Below are 23,270 nucleotides of genomic sequence, written 5' to 3'. Positions count from 1 at the left end.
ATAATTTTCTTTTGCGTGTTATTTTGCCGTACGTCACATAAAGTCCGTTTGTGACAGATGATCTGTCACTGTCATCGATGGGAAGCAGGGGCATAACCTCGAATGTCGTGTTGTGGGATTGTGTGCTGGAAAACAATTTCATTTTTAAGTTTATTTTAATTTGTGATTTTGGAACAGACATTGTTAATAATAACATTAAATGTCGTTTCTTTTCTTACAGGTATGAAATATTTGTTTAGTACTAAATAGGTGCATACTTTTGTTTCATGTAATTTTTAGTTTACATGTTAATAACAATAAATCGCTTTTCTTACAGAGAAACACAATTGTGTTTGATTGACTGTGTCACCAAAACCACAGATATATTGGAAATTGTCTTATATATATAAGAAAAGAAAATTTCTAAATATTTATTAGCAAGTATTTATACAACACCTACAACATATAGATAAAATAATTCAATAAATATTAAAATATACAGGGTGATTGCTAAGTGTTATAAAGTTCAGTGTCTCGTTTGTCCCTCGAGATATTAATTTGAGAATTGGACGCGTTATAGCCTCCATCAGTCTCCACAATATAAAATTATTTAAGATCTTACAGGGTATTCCAGAATGCAGTGCCATATCAAAGTTATATTTTTTTAATGAAACATCATATATTTTATTGCATATACGATAATGTAAGGTTGTGACGTGTTTCTACGGGGTATTTAAAAAGTTATAATCAATAATAGCTTCCGATGAAACTAATAGCAATGTCAACAAATCACTATTTGTCACTATTCGCGAATTTTTTCTCGTATTCCGTTCCCTGAAACGTCGAAAATCTTTGTTTCTGGCTTAGATCTCGTACCCCGATGGAATTCTTTGAAGGGCTTAATACAGAGGTCGGCAAAGTCAGGCAACAAATTTGCATTAAGAGGAAAATGCAGCATCCAAATGAATTTATTGAAATAAATTAATTAATTAATTAAAGGGTTAATTTAAGTGTTCATATTGATCCCCATCTTGATTAATGCACTTATAAATAGATATGTCCCGCGAAGCATGTCAAGCTGTCCACAAATAGTTTGAAATTGCAGTTCGGAAGTAGGGAAGGATGCGTGGTCCTCTTACAAAAACGGTGGCCACTCAACGATTCCTCGTCTACCTATCCATTCCCCAAAATGAGCATTAAGGTACATATAACACGTAGTGCGACGAAGCTCCTTCCTGCATGAAATGACATTGTCTCGTTATCCATTTGTCCACGTAAATCTCGAGCATTTCAGATATATTTGGCCCATCATATTATCCTCAAATAAGTACGGATCTCCCGCATGGATACCTGCCAAAACACACTCCCCAGGCAGGTTCAATTTTTGTTAGATAGAGATGTGAGGATTCTGATCCTTCCAGTGTTCGCAATTTTGTCGATTGACCGTTCAGCTTGAAAGTTGAATTATCTGACCACAAAATGGGACTGCATTCGAAGTACCACTCGCAAAATTCCAATCGAAAATCATTCTCATGAAATGCGCGGAGGAGACGCGGACGGTAAACTAGATAATGCATGCGTTTCAGCAATCACGCTACTGTTTTCATATTTTCGTTAGTTGCTACAGATACCGGTCATTCAGAACGCTAAGCGTCGGCAACAGAGCCCGTTTTTAAGAATTTCTAGTACGTCTTCCACGCTGTTAAACAATTTGGAAGCGACGAGTTCGGAAATTGTTGTTCAAATTCGAAACATAATTTCTGTATCATGACACAAATACAACTGTTTGAAGCACGAACGTTTCAATCTTTTTCGATACCGTTGCTGGACTTATGCCGATTTTTCGAGATCGTTGCTTGACTAATGCCGATTTTTCGAGAGCGTTTCCTGACTAATACCGACCTCTATAACCTTCAATAACTCGCTGACTTTTTTTGTTATGGTGCATCGTAGGGTGTCCTGTTCTGAATTGACTCTAGTCCTTTTCTTAGGGTTTTTATATTTTTTTTGGTATACAAAGAAATCTCACAGGTTTTCAAGTAAATTTGGCATAATTTTTGCCTAAAATCGGCCTCCATCCGTATTAAGATGGAAAAACTTCATACTTAAGATATCGATTATTTATCAAAACGGACGTAGTTGTGTGCGTTTATCGTTTTTATCTAGTTTAATAGTACCCAAAAGATGTTCATTCCTATATTCTCGTCGGTAGGTTTCTGTTTTGGGGTACAGTTTAGTAGCCAGATAAAAGTTAAATTCCTATAAACTTTCGTAAATCTGTGCGGTCAAATTGAAAATCATGGCAACTATTGTCCCGAACATACTTCAAAGACTATTTTTTATAAACATATCTGATTATGACATGAAAATGTTGTTGGAATTTCATAGACTTTGATCAGTAGTGATGAATTCATAAAACTGAGACCTCTTTATTCACATGAAATTTATATATGTATACAAAACGTGAACATAGAAGAGACGCAAAGTCAACACAATAATATAAATTCTTATCAGACTTGTCATCCTCGTTCTATTTGATTCATATAAAACAACTTGTAAAAGTAACAGTCCCATTCTCAGATATACATATATAATTACAATTTTTGTTTGAAATAAGTATTTTTACTTATTTAAATGAGTTAATAATTTGAAGACATGTTCTTGCAGATGTTTAATTATGAATGCCTTTCAATCCATATTGGATTATCGTCCGTTAATTTTTCATTTTTCTTAATTTTGGCTGTTAGAGGTTCCGTATTAGACTCATCTGCAGTTTGTTTATCTACGGGTAGCTCATAAGTTTCAGTGATAAAAACATTAAGCATTTATAAAATCGTCTACAATAATAAAAACCAGTCTTTTTAGGAAAATAATGTGATCAAAGTAATTTTCACCTACATAATTGTACTATTGTTACCGAAGCTTACACAATTTGAGTTTGAAGCTATTCATCTTGAGGACCTTTCAAAGAATTGATGAATTGCTCCATCTACTACATTTGGATATCGTTGGGCATATGCGATACTCTCACATGAAGATGATCATGTAAAATTGAATTTACTTTTACGGATCCAATACCAAATGAGTGATGAAATTTCAATACCTTTTTACTCAAATCGACCTTGGTTTTTTCATTAAAACGATCCAACAACTCTATATAGTATTCGCTATTGATTGTCTCTTTTGGAGAACAATATTCCATGCGAATCCCAAAATACTGAAGCCATAACCTTTCCCGGCTGACTGTTGTGCGTTTGGTCGCTTCGGACGTAGTTCACCGGTTACAGGCAACTCAGATGATGATCGTTTTGATTCCGGAGTGAAGTGATGGATCCATGTTTCATCCATTGTCACATATCGACGCAAAAAATCTTATTTATTAAGTGTAAACATTGCCAAACACTGCTTTGAATCATTAATACTTTGTTGTTTTTGATCGACTGTTTGATCGACTGTTAGTAAACGCGGCACCCACTTTTAACAAGCTTTCTCACTCACAATTTGTGGACTTTTTGAGTTTTCTGCAGTAACCACCTTAATCGAACGAACGTTCATCGGTGTCTGTACGACCACGTTCAAATTTAGCAAACCAATACAAATGTTTCTTTTCGATGGAGCAGAGTCCGGATAACACTTTTTGAAACCTTTGATGAGCTACATTAAAGTACAGTATTTTTTCCATCAAAAAGCATTGATAAATTAACACACGAAATTATTTTGAATCCATTGTTTTGAAAATAACAAAACTAGCTCCACTTAAATGGTTATCACTTTTTCCTGAGTAATTGAGAAGTCATGAAATTTTACACATAGTCATTTGAAAGTTGGTACCTATCGACTCCATAGACACGCATGGTGAATAATCGGTGCAATAATTTTCTCCTTCCTCTTCATACCGCTACAGGAGGAGCGTGCAAACTTCGCAGCGTGGGAATTTCTGTTCGAAATTCAGAAGTTTTGGCACCCATCTGTCTGAAATTTTGCTCCGTTATTTTTTGTTCCCTTTTACCAACACTGATTTCCAATTCTTTCACTGATTTCCAATTCTTTCACTGATTTCCAATTCTTTAGCCATATCGCCTACAGTATTGCCCGGTCTTCCAAAATGCTTGCCACCACTTCTTGGTCTTTTCGGTAAGGCGAACACTATACATAACTTGAGTCTTGGAAAGGTATTCATCCTTGAAAGGCTCGAGTAATTTTCGGGTATTTCACATTATTTTTGACCAAAACACGCGACAAACATACACTGGTACATCATCTTCGCTTATGCCTATAAGTACACTAAAAAGCGAGGTTACGTGGTCCCGGCTGTTCTCTACGCTTCGTAACGGACCAGTCTAACATCGAGTGCAGCCACTTTTGGGACAGTAAATTTGTCGTGCGTTTTTTCAAAAAATCCGGTTTATATTTGTACCAACCTCGTAATAAAAATTTATGCATAAAATCAATAAAACAGTTAAAATTTAAATTTTGGTAAAAACTATCAATCAAGATATTTGTGACACATTTCAAATTTGTGTTCACCACACAATTATTTATTTGCTGAAGGGTATAAGATATCAATTTTCCTTTTTTGGGATAGGATAATCTGTAACCTCTCTATATTAACACTTCACAATTTGTATAATAGACTCGCCAGTTTGAAGTAGTATCAAATCTCCTTTGGTCTCCTAGGGTACATTTCTACGATCCAGAAACAAAGCAACAATCGATGGAATGGCGACACTCTGGTTCCCCAAGACTTAAGAAGTTTCGTGTCCAAAAATCTGCTAGAAAGGATCTTGCTCCAGTTTTTTGGGATTGCCATGGAGTAATCATACTCTACGGGAAAACATTGAGAAAAGACGCGGAAAGCTATCCAAAGGTGTTTTGTTTTTGCAGGACAACGCCTCTACACACAAATCTCATGCTGCAATGCAAAAAATTCGTGATTTAGGGTTTGAATTACTAGAACACCCCCTTATTCGCCAGATTTGGCTTCGTTCGACTATCAACTCTTTCCTCAACTGAAAAAAGTTTAAAAGGTCGCTTAAAAAGTCTTTCAACGAGGAGGTAATAAAAGCTGGGGAGGTCTAGTTTGCAGAGCAAGAAGAAACATTTTTTTGAAAGGTCTAGAGATGTTGCAGGGTAATAAATCCAATTAAGAGGAGAATATGTTGAGTAATAAAATATTTACATTGAAATTTTGTTTGGTTCTATAGTAGGCTAAGAATTTTCAATATATCATCGTATAAAAAAACTGTTTTCATTGTTCGGTGAATATGGAGAAAAAATAATGTTTTTTTGCGCGGAAAATCAAATACAGAAGCTGAAGATGGGTTACGTAAATGTCATCCTGAAACTGCTCCGTCTCATAAATTGATTTATAAGTGAGCCTCTACTTTCGAAAGTGGCAATATGGACACGAATGTTGCTGAACGCCCGAGACTGTTATTTACAGCAATTACTCCAGAAATGTTTGATAAAATCCGTGCCATGTACTTGTACTTAGGGACCGCAAAATATAACTACCTGAGAGATAGCTAATTAAGTAAATATTTCAACCAGACCGGTGGGCAATATTTTGCATGAAAGGTTATATATGAAAAAACTATCTGAATGGTGGATGTCACAATTGTCTGGTAGTGATTCAAAGCTCTCTTTCATAAAAAATTTCAACGAATAGTCGGATTTCTACAAGCGCAATGACTGTTTATGTGGACGTGTCATGATAGATAAAAAATGGGTGCACCATTATACTCCCTAGAAACTAAAAACCGTTTATTCGACAAATAAGGTTATGGTCTCAGTTTCTGTTTCTTCCAAAACATATTTTCGTATATAAGAAATAACCTTTTTTTGTTTATATTTAGGCACGATATTTAACAGTGATATTGTTATTGTAATGTTTTCAAAAACATTAAAGTATTTCTAGGTTATTCTTCATCATATCAAAACAATAATTAATTGTTTATTGTAAATGTAAAATTATGAAAAATTGTAAACAAACTGGTGCGTTTTTACACCAGTGGTGAAAAATCCATTACTGAGTTAAAATTCGTGTGGGTATTGAAAATGTTAAATCGTATTAAAGAAAACGCTCGTTACCTAGTGCTATATCTTAATTTTTGTAAATCATTACAAGAATCGCAGTCCTCAAAGATTCCTTACGGACGGGGCCACCTTTGCGCGATAAGGTATATTTACTCCTCTCATGCACGCTACTGGTGTGAAAAGAATCCAGAAGTCGAAGCAGTGAATTTAATGTTTGGCAGCAACTAATAGGTTATCACATTCTACCTGAAAATCCAAACGGTTATTACGAACTCGTCTACTGACGTAAACTGTGAAGCAGGTCCTGTTCTATTGTGTTGATACAATTTAAAATTTGAATTGTTGATGGTGTGTTACGGTTGTTTCTATAGGATCAATTTCAAAGAAGGCTTTTTTGTTTGCTTACATTCTAGAAACCGAATTATCGCGAAATCCGTTGTGTATAAATAGCTACTTGTTTATCAATGAGTAATAATTTAATGTTATCCTGAACACCTAGAATGAATTGAAATATATAAGTGTTTAGTGATAAGATACTTAATAATTAAGGGAATAATTCAGTGAATACTGCAACGTTTAGTGTATAAATGAATTAAGTAAGAAACACCTTATGTATAAAGCAACAACGCCGTATTGAACTGTTTAAATAAATAATAAAAAAATTACATGGTGATATGGATTTTTAAAAAAGGCACTTATTCGAGATAGAAGATTTAACTCTAAACAAGCGAAAATTTCTATTTTTTATACACGATGCAGCTCCACTGCACTTTGATAAATCATGCCGCATATGGTTGAGGAACCATTTTCCTCAATGGATGGATATAGAAGCTCTCGGCCATGCGATTTTAATTGTTTGGACTACATAGTTTGATCTCGTTGCTGATCACCAACCGTTTAAAGATTATTTGAATTTTTAGAAAAACAAAAACTGATAGATTTGTGTATTTGTGAACACGGGCGACATTTTAAACACTTACTCTTACTTTTTTGTTCTTGGTTTTTATTTTACTTTGCTCAATTCATCACTTTATCATTATAACTTTATACCGGCATTATTATTTCTTAATTTTCGAATCAAAATATTCCGAAAATAGAGTTTTATCAAGAGTATCTTTTCTAAGAAGAAATGTAAACTTAGTTGTTATCAGTGGAAACAACATGGCGGATTTTCGGTGCCAATGTACTCGGTGGTACGTGGCAGAACTAATTTTCGCGGTTCATTTAAATTTGCAACGCAGAATATCTACTATATTCTATGTTATTCATTTACATTCAGTTCCGCATTCCCAGTTTCCTGAATTCACGATAAAAACAGCTTAGAACTGGGACATGTTTATTTACAAAATAATATTTACATATATTTTCAACTAAAACAAGGAAAATTAATAGACACGATTACAATATCACTTTTAAAATGAAAACTGATGAAATATAGATTTTTCTAATAAAGTTAAAAGTTTAATATGTGAATAAATACAGAATATATATATCAAGGTACGTTAAAAGGTTTAAGTCGATTTGTCCACCAACATAAGTCAAAAGTTAGCAATATTTATATCAGAGATACATAAAATATCACAACCTTATTAGTAAAATGGGAAAACTACATCAATTTATCACAGTTGAAATAAAAGGTTATAAAGACTTCTTTTTTCATTAAAAAGAGCAAAAGTTTTGTCCTGTATAGTCATCGTTGTGCTGTACCTTATCTAAGAATATTTCTTAACTGTAATTAATGATTTCTTTCATTACATTATTTAAACTTTTCTCTTTACACTCAAATGTTCCATTTTCACACATTTTTTTCAATGTCTTCAACTGCTTCTTGTAAATCTACAAACTGTTTTTTTTTTAATATTTTGGTTATTGTAGGTATTCCGATAAACTTGATACATTATAATATCTCTAGGTGTTAAATTGTTCTTACTAGTTCCAGCTACAGTCAAAAAACCCGATTATTGTTTGTCCAAACTACTAATTTTCTCTGTAACAATGGAGTCTGAAAATTCACTTTATCTCATCCTCGCTTTCTGATTGAAGTGATTCTGAAAGGTTTTTCGGTGTGGCAGGCAGAAGCATGTTCAATGTTTCAGGTAGAAACGAAGACAAGTTTCTTTTTTTATAATTCTTGATGCACTGAGAAAAGGATCTGAGCTCAAAAGAAGCCTGTTCAGAACATCGTCCTTCTGCTGCTTCTTCAGATAACTGACCTATTGGTACCAAAGCATTTTTTATTATGTCTGTGCACTAGTACTTTGTGCAGAGTGGTTGTCATTGGATGCCATGGGTATAGTTTTATGTATAAACGAGCAGTTTCTTCTGCGTATTTTTCATATTTTTCTACATCTATAATATATCCACTCGAGATTGTTTCCAAAATGACTTTTAATCTATATATTAATTCGAAATCTATACCTGTGATGTCTGAGGCTAATTTCGGATCCTCAAAGAATCTCCTGCTCGTATTTGCATCATTTGTATTTCCGAAGTTTGTTTTCAGCATGTCAACTAATAAGTCAGTTTCATTGGGAAACCTGGCCTGTTTTTCAGTTTTCCTGTTTTTCTCCATTTGTTTTTCTTCATCTCTTTTTCTCTCCCGATATTTTTTTACGCGCAGCTTGTATGCTAAATGGAAAATGATTTAAAAAAATCTAATTCTAGCATGTAAAATAGACAGGCCGAATTCAGTAGCACTCTTTGTGATTTTCCTTTTGTCCTCTAAATTATTAAAATCTTTGGAATTTTTCCCACAAATGTAGCAACGACTTGTGAATGTTGTTCCAGTAGCCGCGTTGGAGACCTTCCTGTCAACCATAGTCATTACAAAATGGAAATGCACCAAAAAATTTTTTCCGTCAATATCAACCTCAGTCGCGGTTAAATTGCTAATGGAATTTTTAACGTAATTAATCTCTTTATTAGTAATGTAAGTTATTTCTTTGACGAAGCGAAATCGTATTGGAAGACAAAATCGGAGAGACGAAGGTGAAGGGCTTTCCCACAACACCTTTTCATTGTTCTTGCCGAAAACTAGTCGCTCAGATACAAAGCAGCTTTGAAAAATATTTGCGTCTGAGTCAGCCTCATTATCCAATTTTTGTTTGTATTGTGCTTGCTGGGATCCGTCACAGCCCCATTTACAAATCAACTTAAAAGTGTTCCGCTCTTGATCTTTTAATGTTAATAAGACCTCTTCCAAGAATTCCGATAAGCGCCGAACGGTAATATCTATTAATGGTTGTAGCGGTTGTTGGTTTCGGCGTAGGTGTTTGTTATCGTGAACGTTTCTGGGGAAGGATAACACTGTTTTTTTTTTCGCTTTTTGAATTAAGCTATAACACGGAAAAAAGTTCTTGTTAGTTTTCCTTATAATTTCATATTGTCCTCGAGTTAAGTCTGCATCTATAAACATTTTTAATGCTTGCATGGGGCTTAGACGCGAAGGATTTCTACATTTAGAGCTATCGTAAGCCTTTTTGTATTTTGTTGCACGTGTTGGAGAGCTCGTAATATCTTAGAGTACGTTTGAAGCATCACGTTTTCCCGATTTACACAATTCAACTTGAGCTGCGTGTAGTATTACACCGTCTTCTAAATTAGAGCGGAGCTTTTTCTTTCTTTCTTTCTTTTACTCCTTTCGCCAAACGATTTTCGAGGGCGACCTGGACGGTGTAGTGTTGAGCCTGGAATCTCAAATGAACCTTCCATCCAAAGATGATTGTTTTTTAAAAAAACGTTTTCCTTTTTATGGGCTTTGACGCATCTTTGTTTTATCTCGGATTTAAAATGTGCAAAATCCTTTTTCCTATTTCATATTTATTTAATTGGTCTTCAGTAAGGTCACCACAATTGAACAGATGATCTCTTAAGGAACTTAGTTTTCCGTCCAAATTGAGCAAATTTTCATTTTTCATAACATCCAATAGGTATTTACGAGTCACTATGTTCACTCCAAAGGTACCCCCGCTGTACCTGCAATAAACAGAGGTTGCTTTTTTAGACACGAATACTTTTTTAGCAAATATAACTTTTTTGACCGTTACAATCAAAGTACTACGGGTTACCGCATCCGCGCTTTTCCGCGGCTAATTCTTTTACTAAGTGCTTAAAGGTTAAAGTTATCATACAAATTACAAAAATTGCCTACCCGGATACTACAACAAATATCATTTCAAACAAAAATTTCTATGAAAAAATACCACTATTTCAGACATCATTTCTCGATTGCCAAAAGTATATGAAATGAAAACAAATTTTACTTTTAAATTACATTGAGGTTGTTATATACCTGTATTTTCCGAATCCATTGCTATTTTGCACTAGGCAAACACAGAAAACTTAGTTTAATTCGCAAACTTAACGCTTTCTCAAAATTGCTGAGAACAGACACGCTACACAAGCTTAAATGATCAAGTTCTGACTTGCTTTTTGTATGACGCGCAAGGGCTTGGAATGTCCCTTAACCACAGGTAGTCATTGTAGAAGCTTTCTTTTAACTTTATTATTTTGACTTTTGATTGCGTAGATAATTAAAATACCCGTATGTGGCGTCCTTTATGAGAGTCATCATAAGATTTATCAGCTCACAATACATATTTCATTATAATGTTGCGAGTAGTTTCGACAAAATCTTGATCCGATCATGTTACGACAATTTAATATGGATATAACAAAAATTAATAATTCCGAAATATTCAAAACCTTACTAATTTATGCATACTAGAGAAAAAACATCATACTATTCGTATTTTTAACTTCTACCATTTTATTCAATTTAATTACTATTCTTTTTTCCTCGTGTTGAACCTTGACATGATACTTAAAGTTTTGTTTAACAATATTTTAAAAGAAAAGTTTACAGTATCTATATACATGCTCTATATATTTTATTTATATTCGCTATATAATACAACATCAATAGCTTTTGTTTAGGCCAAGTTGTTTGTATTTCACTTAGTTACATATTTTCTGAACGCATCATTTATCTTGTTTTTTATTCCTAAAGTATCATTTATGTTGAGCCAAAAAGAGAAATTACAATATACAGTCCCTGGTCAAATTAATAGACGCACTAGTTAAATAACTTAATTCAGAACTTTGAAAAACTATTTATTAACATAAAATATAAATAAATAAAGTGGTTTCATTAATCTAACTACTGATCTCGTTGGATGTTAAGTCTATATATGACAATCTATGCAAGTTTATGCTCTCTTAAATACTAATTCTATTGTATACAAAAGCTATAATTAATTATATTTATGGTCGTTACATCACACCAATAAAATAAGTAATTTGATATGTTAATGGAACTTCATCTGTCTAAGGGACATATGGAACCCTTAAGTAAGACGTTGTGGACGGTCAGTCTTCAATACGAATACAATAGTAAGTGGAAGTTAAATATGTAGATTTATGATTCTTCACAGTCACATTAATATAAGACGGAAATTAGGTAATCCGAGACGATACGTTAATGAAGCATAAAATAAGAGACATATTGTATAACTTAATATATGATTAACAGATCTTAAAAGGTTCCCATTAGTAGTGGCGACATAATTCATTGTATTTTCTTAATAACTTGATGTTTCTTAAGGGTTTTATGCCGTAATTGTATATTAAAACTATAATATTGATTTCTTATTTGAAATATATGTTCTACACTACTGTAATAATACATAAACAAGTACAAACCTGTATCGGAATCGGTCAGTTACGGACGTGCTTCTGTGGCCTTACGGACTGTGATTGTTGATAGTGTTTTACTACTCAGATATAAGTTTATTTTGTATGTAGTGTTTTCAAAAAAATAATTGGACTATTTAAATTATGGGTAGAAAAGGTGATATTCCACAAAGTAAAAAAGCTGGAGTGAAGGCCCTTGTGAATGCGTCAATATTTACAAACCGGGAAATTGAAGATTTCTGAAAGAATTGGATTCTAAGGCTTGTCGCCCCGCCAGGAAGTTAACAGCTACAATGAAAGCAAACCTCCTGAAGTGGGCCAAACAATGATAAGACAAAGACGTGGACATATTTTAATAATTGCATAAAAGCTTTAGACGTTCTGAAAAGTGTGTGGACATGAATGAAAATATATTGAAAAATTATCATATTTTTTTTATTTATGACCTTTTTTTAAGCAAAAGAAACTTGGCGCGTTTACGTGGAATGTGACGTAATTTTTTTTTATAGGTGTATCTACTCTCATGGCGGATTGTTATATTTCGCAGTTTTATTTCATTGAAAAATTTATCAATTGTACTTTTATCATAAATAAATGCGTTCTCTAAATTCGTGATTGTTATTAGATAAATACTTATTCATAGAAATTTTTTATTACTTTTATCAAGCCTGTTGTAGATGAAATTAAAATTGTGATCAATACACTTGACGTGATAAGTACAATAAATTTCCGTGATTGCAAAATTTTTCTGTGAACAAACTATACTTATCTTTAACAGACAAAACAAACATTGGATAAATACAATATTTTTAGTAAAGTAATGATATTAAATTGTCATGTATTTAAGAAAAAAAAAAGACGAAATAGCATCAAACTTTATGTTGAAAAAAAATCTAAAAAATTGTCAAATGAGAAAAATAATCTGATATTAGTTATAGGTACATAAAGAAGAAGAACAAGATCAATGCGAAAGTTATAGAACAATATGTTGGTGCATATAACTCTTTAAAAAAATAAAAAGAAATAAAATGAAAATATATACATATACATTTAACTTTTGACTTGAAATTGGACTTTCAAACGGTTAAAAAAATATGAACTGAAAAATACTTGCAGAAAGTAGAATACTTAGAGGTTTTAATGAGGCTGGCTATAACCAAAAAAATACTTTTGTAACTTTACTTCACGAGGACATATTCTTCTCCGAAAAGACATCAAGTCTCTCTTCACGAAAACAATAATCAATTTAAATCCTGCCGAGACATTATGGGTTACAACTGCCAAAAGAATAGGTTCACGTAAAAATGTATATAGAACTTTTTAAAAGCTTTGTTTTTTGGTATAAACTTTTTTCTTTGAAATCAATATTTTCTGAGATATTAAGTAAAATTGTTATAATTTTGAAATGGGCAAGAATGGGTGACAAATGAAGCTTTATCGGTAAAAATTCTTTTAGGGATTATATAAACAAGGATGAGCTTGAGCAAAATCATCTCTCATTTCATTTACTCATAGTGCGGTCACCGTTTTTTGTACATCTCATAGTTAAAATAAAATTACAGCAGTTTTATATATCTATTGAAAGAAATGACTGATTTAAAATTGTTAATAACTCAAAAGTTATCCCGATCTTTATCTGTTTTTGTTCTCGAGTTATTGCAAATTATGTAGTGCAATCTCCTTAATTGAGTTAATTGAGAAAATAATGTTCCTTCATTCTTAATTGATTCCCAAAGTGGTCCTGATGCACCACCAGGGGGGGACTACGGGACCTGACGAGGATCTACGTTGGGTGTGAAAAAAAAATGGGAGTCCAAAATCGTAAACGGAGATCCATGAAAATTTATTTGATTTCGGAAGAACTAAAATGTTGACTTGATATTAATATAGGCAGATAATAATTTAAGAAGCTCAGAGTTACTTGTAGAAACTTGCATATTCCTTATTCAGTACAACGCGTCGAGACTTGCTGTGGCCGCACCGGCAGCCGTTCCGTCCGCAACGCTTGTTCTGACTTTCAAATTAATACGACTTGTGGTGTATGTGCTTGCAATCTTGCATGAACTTGTTCCATTTTTCACCAATATAAAAATATGAATGTCAAGGATAAACGTTACTCATTTGTTTTCATAATTTCATAAAGAAAAGTGAATCGATATTAGTAGTAAACTGAAATTTATGGCTTGTAGAAGACAGAATGCCTTGATGAAGATATTCAGATATACGTTCAACAATTTATTGCCCTGCATGATGATTTTAAAATCAGATTTGAAGATATTCTGTCGATGGAAATAACTCTATGGAACATAAATCAATTTGATGAAAGAGAAGTGAAGAATGTGATATTACAAGAGAAACTACTCGAGCTTAGAACTAATGGGGAGCTGACAGTGGCATTTGAAAGAGTGTATCGAAAATTTTGGCCTCATGTAGAAATACCCGAAAAATAACCTAGACTGTGGGAATCATGCAAAAGCTTATGATCGCGTTTCCCTCATTATATCTTGTCGAAAAAAGTTTTAGTGCCGTTAGAAAATTATTAAGAAAAAAAGGAGCAGATTGCATAGCAGAGAACGGAGAGATTTGCGGTTATTCATTATAAAACTCAAGCTAAATATTGATAATTTTCTGTCAATCCATCCATTACATCCCTCTCTTGAAAATTATATTTTCTTTGTAAATTACCATTGTAGAATTTGCAAGTTATAAGTGTTTAATTTGGATTTTATGACGATTAATTAATAATATAAAAATGTAATGATTTATATATTTGAATAAATACCACAATATAACACAAGAAAATATAATATATTTCTATTCCGACTGGGGGTTTTCTAAATAAAATTTGTGAAATTGATTGGTTCTTGTACTGTAAATTGAAAATTTGAAATTGATTGGTTCTTGTACTGCAAATTGAAAATTTGTTTAGTTGATTTTATTATCAAATAATTAACCCTATCAAACAATCAAGTCTAACCTTTTTTTTTTCGATAGCTGTTAATTCGTCGATGAAACTCAGCCACCACACAAGTTTCCATAGATAGATCTAATCACTTCTTTTCGAGATTTGGAAATTGGTAGTAATGTAGCTACAGAGGGACCCCCAAATATAGATTTTGAAAGTGGTCTATGCAACAAAAAAGTTTGGGAACCAATGATTTAGCCCTTACATCATTCAATTTATCATGACCACATTGATACCAGTGCTTTTTTTAATTGATGAAATAAACAACTATGATGAGGAGGCTATTGTATGTAAATTTATTTAAATCGGCTATAAATAGCTTACGAGCTACTTCGATGATTTCATTTCTTGATTTCTTAGCATTTACCACTTGTGATATATTAAAAACAATAAATATACACATACAGTAACATGATAACGTACGCATTTTTACACTTTTATGCATCTTCAATAGATACAATTCTAAACAACCCAAAGTTTGAAATTAGTATAAAATAATATTATCAATTAGTTTTTTCTTCTGAAACAAACACTATATAAAAAGTATTAAAAATAGTAAAAGAGAGAAAAATCAATGGTTTGATGAAGATTGCGAAAAAGCTATAAATGAAAAGAAAATGGCAAGAGTAACATGGCTAGCGACAAAAAAAAATGGAAAATATAGAATAGAGAGAGAGAGAGAGAAGTCGTATATAAGTCCATAGCAAAGATTGAACAAGTATGCAGCATGCCCATAATTGAATATTATTATTAGAATAGAAGTCGTTTACAGAGTAGAAGGCATTTACCTTCAAATTATTGCGAAATGCAGGAAAAGATGGTATCGATTTGATTTCAATTGGCAAGTGATTGTGCATTTTTGTTGCATTGTAAAATATTGAACCCTTAATTAATTCTGAACGAGGAGTAGGTAGGTACAACGTCTTAAATAAAGAAGCGCAAAGTTAAACAAAAGTAATAAAAAAGTGTGGATCAATAAAATAATCGAAAAATTAGAAAAGAATAATAGAAACATTGTCTGACACGTACTTCGATAACCAAGTTATCGTCTTCAGAGACTGAAATTAAATCTAATAACATGACTTACCTGTTTTATACTAAATTTTCCCACATATAAACCTTCTCCCGCGAAAAGTATTTCCAGAGGGTAAAAATTCCTTGGCGGGAATCTTCACATTCATTCCTTGACTACTAAACTATAGAGTGAGCTATGAGGAATTGGCCCTTTGCCACTATTTAAGTTACTCTTACATCTAGCAATTTCCATGCTTTCAAATGTATCCAACAATTTATTATTGGATATATTTTTTACAATTTTACATTAATAATATTTGTGTCATAATTGTGACTGGGAGTGTGATCAACATTATCTGATTTTCCGTTCCATTCATTTTTCAAATGAGCTAAGTGCTCTTTAAAATGGACAATAACGAATCTCTTAGTCTGCGCAATATACTTTCCGTCACATTCACTACAGCTAATTCCATATATACCATTCTATTTCAAATTTGGTATTTTATCCTTAGGATTGCCCAACAATTGTTTTAATGTATTGTTGGCTTTATAAACCAATTTGAAACCTACTCTGCTAAATATTCTTTCCAATTCTTTTGTATAAAGAGAATTTTTCTTGTTTTTTATTTTGGGTTTGGAAAAAAGTGGTTTCACATAGAGATTTCTTAAACCTATGACGATTGATTAACGCCTTCTTCATATTCAATACGAAGAAAGCTAACGAAGACGAATTCATGTTGGAATTCAACTCAAACTATCCATCTATGAAGTTCACATATGGAAAATTTTGGATAGTTACCATTTTTACCTTTAGTCTCTGAAGACGATAACTTGGTTATCGAAACACGCGTCAGACAGTCTTGTGTGGGTGTTGGTGTAGTGGTGATGTAAACAGTGTATTCAGTACTAAGTATATGGAATTGAAAAGAAAGCGAAATGAACTAAGTATAAGAATATAGTGATAGGGAAATATATGTTCGAGAAAGTTAACAATTTAAATACTTGGAAGTAACAGTTAACAACCAAAATGAACGAGGAGACGAAATCACTCAAAGGATCCACGCATACCACCGAGTACACCATAAATTCCGGCCTTGAAAAACTTAACACCCCCGAAAGAAAAATGATACGAAGAATATATGGACAATATAGAGAAATTAGAGAAATCGTTAATGAAGAAACTATCACCAGATTTATAAAATTGCAGTGAATATGCTGGCTAGAATACATAATACGATTGAAAAATAATAGTGAAGTCATAAGAATAACAGAATAGAAGCCCTCAGGAAACCGTCCCAGAGGAAGGTCGAAAAGCCAATGAGAAAGTCAATTAACAAATGTTCTGAACAAAATAGGAGTCCGTGAATGACGAATTAATACCCAGGACAGAGAAAATAGCGGAAAAAGTAAGAAACTTTACTTTAAAAAAAAAGGATAATGAATAGATCTTGGATTGACTCACCACAAGTAACGAGTCAAAACGAGTGTGGAGTGGAGTTCGTTTCCTCGGGAGGGCTTTAGAAAAAATGTTATTGTTGCACAAGGTGGTATTTTAAAAAAGTTAATGAAGAAGGTATTTTCGCGTTGACAGTAATCTCTAGCTATCGTCTCTTGTGTTTAGGTAGTCTGGAAGTTTCTCCATTCAACAGCATCGCGTATAATCCTGCACAGTTTTGATTCTATTGAAATCGACTGCGTGTCCGGTGTGGACACGACGTTGGGCAAGGGTGGAGACGTATTTCCGTTAGGACAAAGGAACACTTGTTGTCTGTCACGAATTTCGATATTTCCTCCACCCTTACGGAACATCGTGTCCATACCGGACACTTAATAGAACCAGAACTATGGCCCTACTTTGCCCTCTCAAGTCCATTAATAGAGAAGCGACCAGATTGTCTGAACACAAGGAACGATAGCCAGAGATTTTAATACCTAAGTTACATTGTTGGAAAACCTCATTAATTTTCATTAATAGAACTGATATTTACCTATACTCGTTAATCGAACTTTAAACTAAATGTTTATCCTCACGCCAGCTATCTCAGCTTTTGCATTTTAACGTACTTAATTGAAATTTTATTGGGAAAGAAAGATATCAAAGTAAAATTAATATAAGCTATGTATTGTCAAGTGCAAAAATATTTAACTTTACGTGGTAATTATAGTACTTATTTTAATTAATTATTACGATTAATATGAACAAACAAACATCGAAACAAAGTGAAGAAAAGATTGTGATAAAAAACTATGGAAGGTAGAAGTAAGAATAATGATCTGTGTATATGAACAACCATATTATTTGTTTACACCACCGCTATCCAGAAGGTTTTTAGACTATTATGTATCGTACACAGTTGGGCACTTTTTAACTTTTTTCCAATATAGAGATAGATTTACACTAATGCAGTCCAGTACAGACAAGATTATGTTTAGGACGCTGTTTTCTGTAAAGAGAATTATTTACATCAAATTAGTGTGTCAATGTAGGTACAATGTGTACAATTCAAGATTCTAAGGATAACATCTTTTCCTGATAGAAAATTATATCACGAAAGGTGTAAATTCGCATTCAAAATGTTTATTAATTTCTCATATTACACAGTAGCTGGAGGTAGGATATGAAATTTTTATTGTTGATTTTATTCTTATTACAAAAGTTAGACTTGTAAAAATAAAAAAAATTATCTAATAGAGAGTTCGACGACCGATTTATCATCTTCGCGAAAGGTACTTATTGTACCGATAATACTGTAGCAATTAATTTTAATTTTTATCGCACGCTATAAAAATGAAATTTCCTATCAAATTATTTGCTAGACAAATGATTATATACATGCCCAAACACTCGTTATCAAAATTTTGTAGCGATAACAATGTTTTAATAAATTTTTAATAGTAAAAACACAGATTTAAGAGATGAATTCAGCGAAAAAAAATTGCCAAACAGTAATTTTTTCAAGAAGATGATATGGCCAAATATATCGACAGTTTTGATGAAAAACAAATTTAGCCTTTGAAGAAAAGCTTGAATCTTTTTGCGCCATAATGTAAAAAAAATAGATTATCCTAAGTTTATTGAACATCCACCATTACATGTTGTTTCCTTCAAAGTAATTCCTTGGAAGTAATACAGCGTTAATTCGGATATTGTTAGGGCAGAGATAGCTGAAGCAAAAATCTATTTTTTAATATTGAGTTTACTAAAATCCTGTGTAGAGATCGCTCGAAATTATGGAGAAGAAAAACTATCAATTCCAAATCCAATACAGTGAAGAATAAGGAAGACCAAGATATTGAAAAGAGGGAGGTAAAAGCGATTAGTACATACGAGCTGCAGTGCTGTAGAGCTCTCAAAATTAAGAACTGAATAATAGATAACTACATGGTTTAATAAATTCAAAGTAATACAAATTTTTGCTTTGCTTTAAGTACAGTCAACTAGTTGAATATTTCACTTTACTCCCGAGTAGATACACATAGATTTAACAGTAGTTATGAATACAGTGAAGCAACTGAAAAAAATTGGAGAGAGAGAGAGAAAAATGCCTAATTGTCAAAAAATTGTTACAATTTGTAGATAAAAGCTTGTAAAAACTAAAAAACAAAAATAAAAATAACTAAATAAAGATACGAACACAATAAAATTTCAATATACAAGCCGAACCAAGCCGTGGATCCAGGAGAGATAATGCTGAGCTAATAAAAAATGGAAGAAAGCCACTCTTCGAATCATTAGCTTAAATTTTTACAAACTATATAGATGGTGAAAATATACCCGAAGACCGGTAAACTGCTTATATCACATCTATACATAAAAAGGGCCACAAACTAAAATGAAATGAAATGAAACTTAGAACTGGAAGATCCTGTACATTCAAAATATAGAAAACTATGAAACACAAAAAAATGTATATGACTTGATATCACCTAGTTGTGAATAAAATCAAAAGTTATGAATTGATTTTATTGACATAAAGCTAATTTCATTTGAGAAGAAACATTAGGAATTATGAGAGCTTTAACAAAAAACTTTCGAAAACTTTTATAAAAAATTGTTTACTTCAATGGTACATCTCGAGAACCAAAATGAACTGAAAAAAGTAATTTATAGATATTTGAACTCAGTACCATGTATATTATAATTAACTATGAAACCTTAGACCACACAAAAAACTTTTGAAAGATTGTTAAAAAATTGACGTCAAAAAATATTATTTTATCAGTCTGTGTTATTAATTATAAAATTTTTATTTCAGTTCTCCTCCTCAGCACCACTTAACTGTTAAACAAATTGAATCCACGCCAGTATGGATCCTATTAGGTGAGTACAACTGATTGTTTATTTTTATCAAAGTTTGGTAGCTGTGATTTAAATCTGTCAGTATAAAATTAATTAGTCAATATCCACAATAGTAGTACTCACATTTTATTTTGTATTTGGTCTAATGTGGAATTTGGCATTAAATATGTTTGTCCCACGTAAACTTCCTGTTAAACTGTATTTTTATTAATTAGAAATATGTTTGATTCTACTGATGGACCATTACAATGCTCTAGTGGTTTCAGTTACAGAGCGTTTATAATGTACATGTTACAAGGTCTTAAAGACCAATAATTTGATTGATACATAATACCTCTTTTCAAATATTTTGATAAAACCTTTTCAGTGCTTGTATTAAATATTGTTCAATATTAATGACATATAGAAAAATCTATGATAATAATTGTTCGAACTGAGCTCTCCATTTACATTCTGATAATAAAATATCTTATTTTGCTCCTATGTTAGATAGCCTTACATTCTGAAACGATACGTTGATTTCAATACTGCAGGTTCTTTTTTATATAAGAAGCACAGAAGTCCGAATGGTGCCTGTCCTGTGGATATTGATCTTGAACTTCTGTAGGTGGTAGTGTTCGGGAAATACCTGTTTTGGTAGCTGATTCCACAGGCTTGCACTTCTCAACAGAAAGCTGTTCCGATAAATTGACGTTCTGGGCGTCTGTATGCGAACTCGGTGTTCATGAGCCACGTAAGCTTGTCGAGTAGCCATTGCAAATACTGATATAGGTGGAATTATATAAGACAGCTTCTATACTCCGAGCTGTCCAGGATTCTGGTCAACTCTGGAACGCCTATGAGTCGAATTGATCTCTTCTGTTTTGATTCGAGCCACCAGAGGGTATGCCTGGGAGCCGAGCTTCAAATTTGCAGGCAATACTCCGAAGATGGACGAATTTTGATTTTATAGAGGGTTGAAAGCTGTTGCTTTTTGGTCTTGAAGAGGGCTCCAAGTTTATGTGAAGCTGCGTTAGCTAATTCAGCCAAGTGACTATGTCAGGACATATTCTTCAGCACCCAACAAGTGAATGGGTCTTTACTGCAGTGACGATTTAAAATTCCCTCTCAAAAAATACAGGTACAGTGATCTAGTTTGTAATTCCATTGAACCTCGTTGTCCAATTCCTCTATCTCAATATTACTGAACCAAATATCGTTTTTATGCATTGTAATCGTGAGGAGGAATCCCATTCTGTTGGAATGCTATTTCTAAATTACCGAATTAATATAGATTATCTTGAAAATATTCGGTTCTATTGCATTTTACGCTTTTATAACCCTCGCACACACAAAAAAATTATTTCAAGAGAAACGTCCATGTTTTTCCAAATAAATAAAACTATTTTTTGCTGTCAACTTTGCTGATATGGGGTCGGGCGTAACCAAGTGCAGCATATTTCAGATATTGTTTTCAATTGGTGATAACTCTTGACTCGTATTGAAAAAGCGTCAGGGAAAAATGTAAATTTGTAAAGTAAGCAAAGAAGAATTCATTAGGAGACCGGCGACAATAATAATCATCAATTTAGTTTATTCAAAACTATTATATTGAATTGTGAAACAAGAAACTGAATACTAGGCGTCCTTAGTGCCGAAGGGGTTTCAAGGCGGTGTCCTGCACGTACCAGCTGTGCTGACAGCAAAAATTAGTTGCTTTTCACTAATTGCGAAACTATCAGCGTTGCATGGAATAAATATTCTTTCCTCTCATTTGAATAGGTGTAATTATTTGATGCAATCTCATTAAATATAACTGACCATTTCCTAAAAAAAATAATTTTTGTCCTACGAAAACAAGTTTTTTAAACATAACTCTGAGAGACGTTGTTTTTATTACGACGGATTCGTAACGCGGAATGTTTTATTATATAGCACTTTAAAATTCTTAATAAAAATATGCTGGATATACCTTTTCAAAGATTCAACTTCTCATGAAATTAAGTGTGTGTTGCGTTAATCGCATTCTCACATACTTTGCTGAAACTTCACTAAAACAAAGTTTCACTCCAGTCTTCAGTCATAAAGAACGCCTTTAATGGGATCGCATTATGGAGTTTCTTCAACTATGTGCGTGTCAGGATACCTGCAGAGGATGGTAGCTTCTTATTTCACCGACAGAATCCCCATGTACGATATAGAGAGCGGCTCCAATAAGTAGAAAATCACTGTTCCTTTAAATAAGTCCTCCAAACGGGGCATTGTGCTGCATTGTAAATTGTCAAATTGTCAAATTATTATATATGAAGGTACACTAAGTAACATATTAAATAGAAAAAATCGAAATAATTAAATGTATAGATCAAAATACTGAAAAAGTGTGTTTTAACAAGGTATAAGGGGTTGAAATAATATGCTGAATAACTGTTCGATATATCTAAAGGCATCTTTAAAAATGAGACGAAAATATGGAGGTGTCTTCTTAAATACCACACATTGTTATTGTTGTGCAATTAACAAAATCGAAACTGTTTTAGAAATAAGATAACTTTCACAATACTAATTAGTTGAATACACATATCAATTTCCCGTTTATCTACGCCTTCCATTATCCGACTAGTTCGAGCGATGGTTCATTATAATTTCGTACAAAGTATTGATTGATGTCATTGAGCTCATTCAATCAATTTCCAAGTTATAAATAGAAAATACGAAAATTGCCAGTTTTCTTTTCAACTCATGTTTAAATGGTATTTTCCTAGAAGCAAAGAGATTCAAATTATAATTTCCAATTTAGTAATATTGGTTACTTTGTTTATTTTAAAGATAATTTTTTGTCATCAACACTCAATATGATTTCGCGTATGTGGCCTCCAAAACTAACGGGCACACAGAGTTCCAATTTCCACACACTTTTTACATTACAGTAGAGCAGCGATTATTCCTACTAATGTTAGAGGTGGTTCGGATAATTAAAAGTTCTTATAGTCGAAATTCTCATTTTTTTTTTATATATAAGGGAAAAAAAGATTTAAACAACAACTTTGTGTAAAAGTATGAAGTACATACATATAAATTCTTTACATGTACGTAATGAATCAAACAATAATATGTATTTACGTGCATCCAAAAAAATACAAAATTAATGCTGTGACATAAAGAATGTCTTAATACTTGTCTGCTTCAATGTCGACTTTCTCTTCATAGCAGCTAGATCTTTAATTCTCTTCAGTTGTAATAACTGCGTGTGATACGATTCTTCTTGACGTTCGAGCCATCGGAAGGCCAAATCCAGTGCTTGGAATG

General features: G+C 32.7%; 1 protein-coding gene across 2 annotated transcripts in view; it reads left to right on the top strand.

Annotated features, from left to right (window-relative positions):
• LOC130895994 (facilitated trehalose transporter Tret1-like) overlaps nt 1–23,270 on the top strand; it is a 104,321-nt gene that overhangs the window by 41,305 nt on the left and 39,746 nt on the right. For both annotated transcript variants that reach the window (XM_057803701.1, XM_057803700.1), the window contains exon 2: nt 19,942–20,006. In XM_057803701.1, the coding sequence (XP_057659684.1) occupies nt 19,993–20,006 (14 nt within the window). In that variant the 5' untranslated portion in view covers nt 19,942–19,992. The remainder of the gene's footprint in view (nt 1–19,941; nt 20,007–23,270) is intronic.

This window comes from Diorhabda carinulata, chromosome 6, assembly GCF_026250575.1.
Source record: "Diorhabda carinulata isolate Delta chromosome 6, icDioCari1.1, whole genome shotgun sequence".
Lineage (NCBI taxonomy): Eukaryota > Metazoa > Arthropoda > Insecta > Coleoptera > Chrysomelidae > Diorhabda > Diorhabda carinulata.
This window is presented reverse-complemented; position numbering and strand designations above follow the sequence as displayed.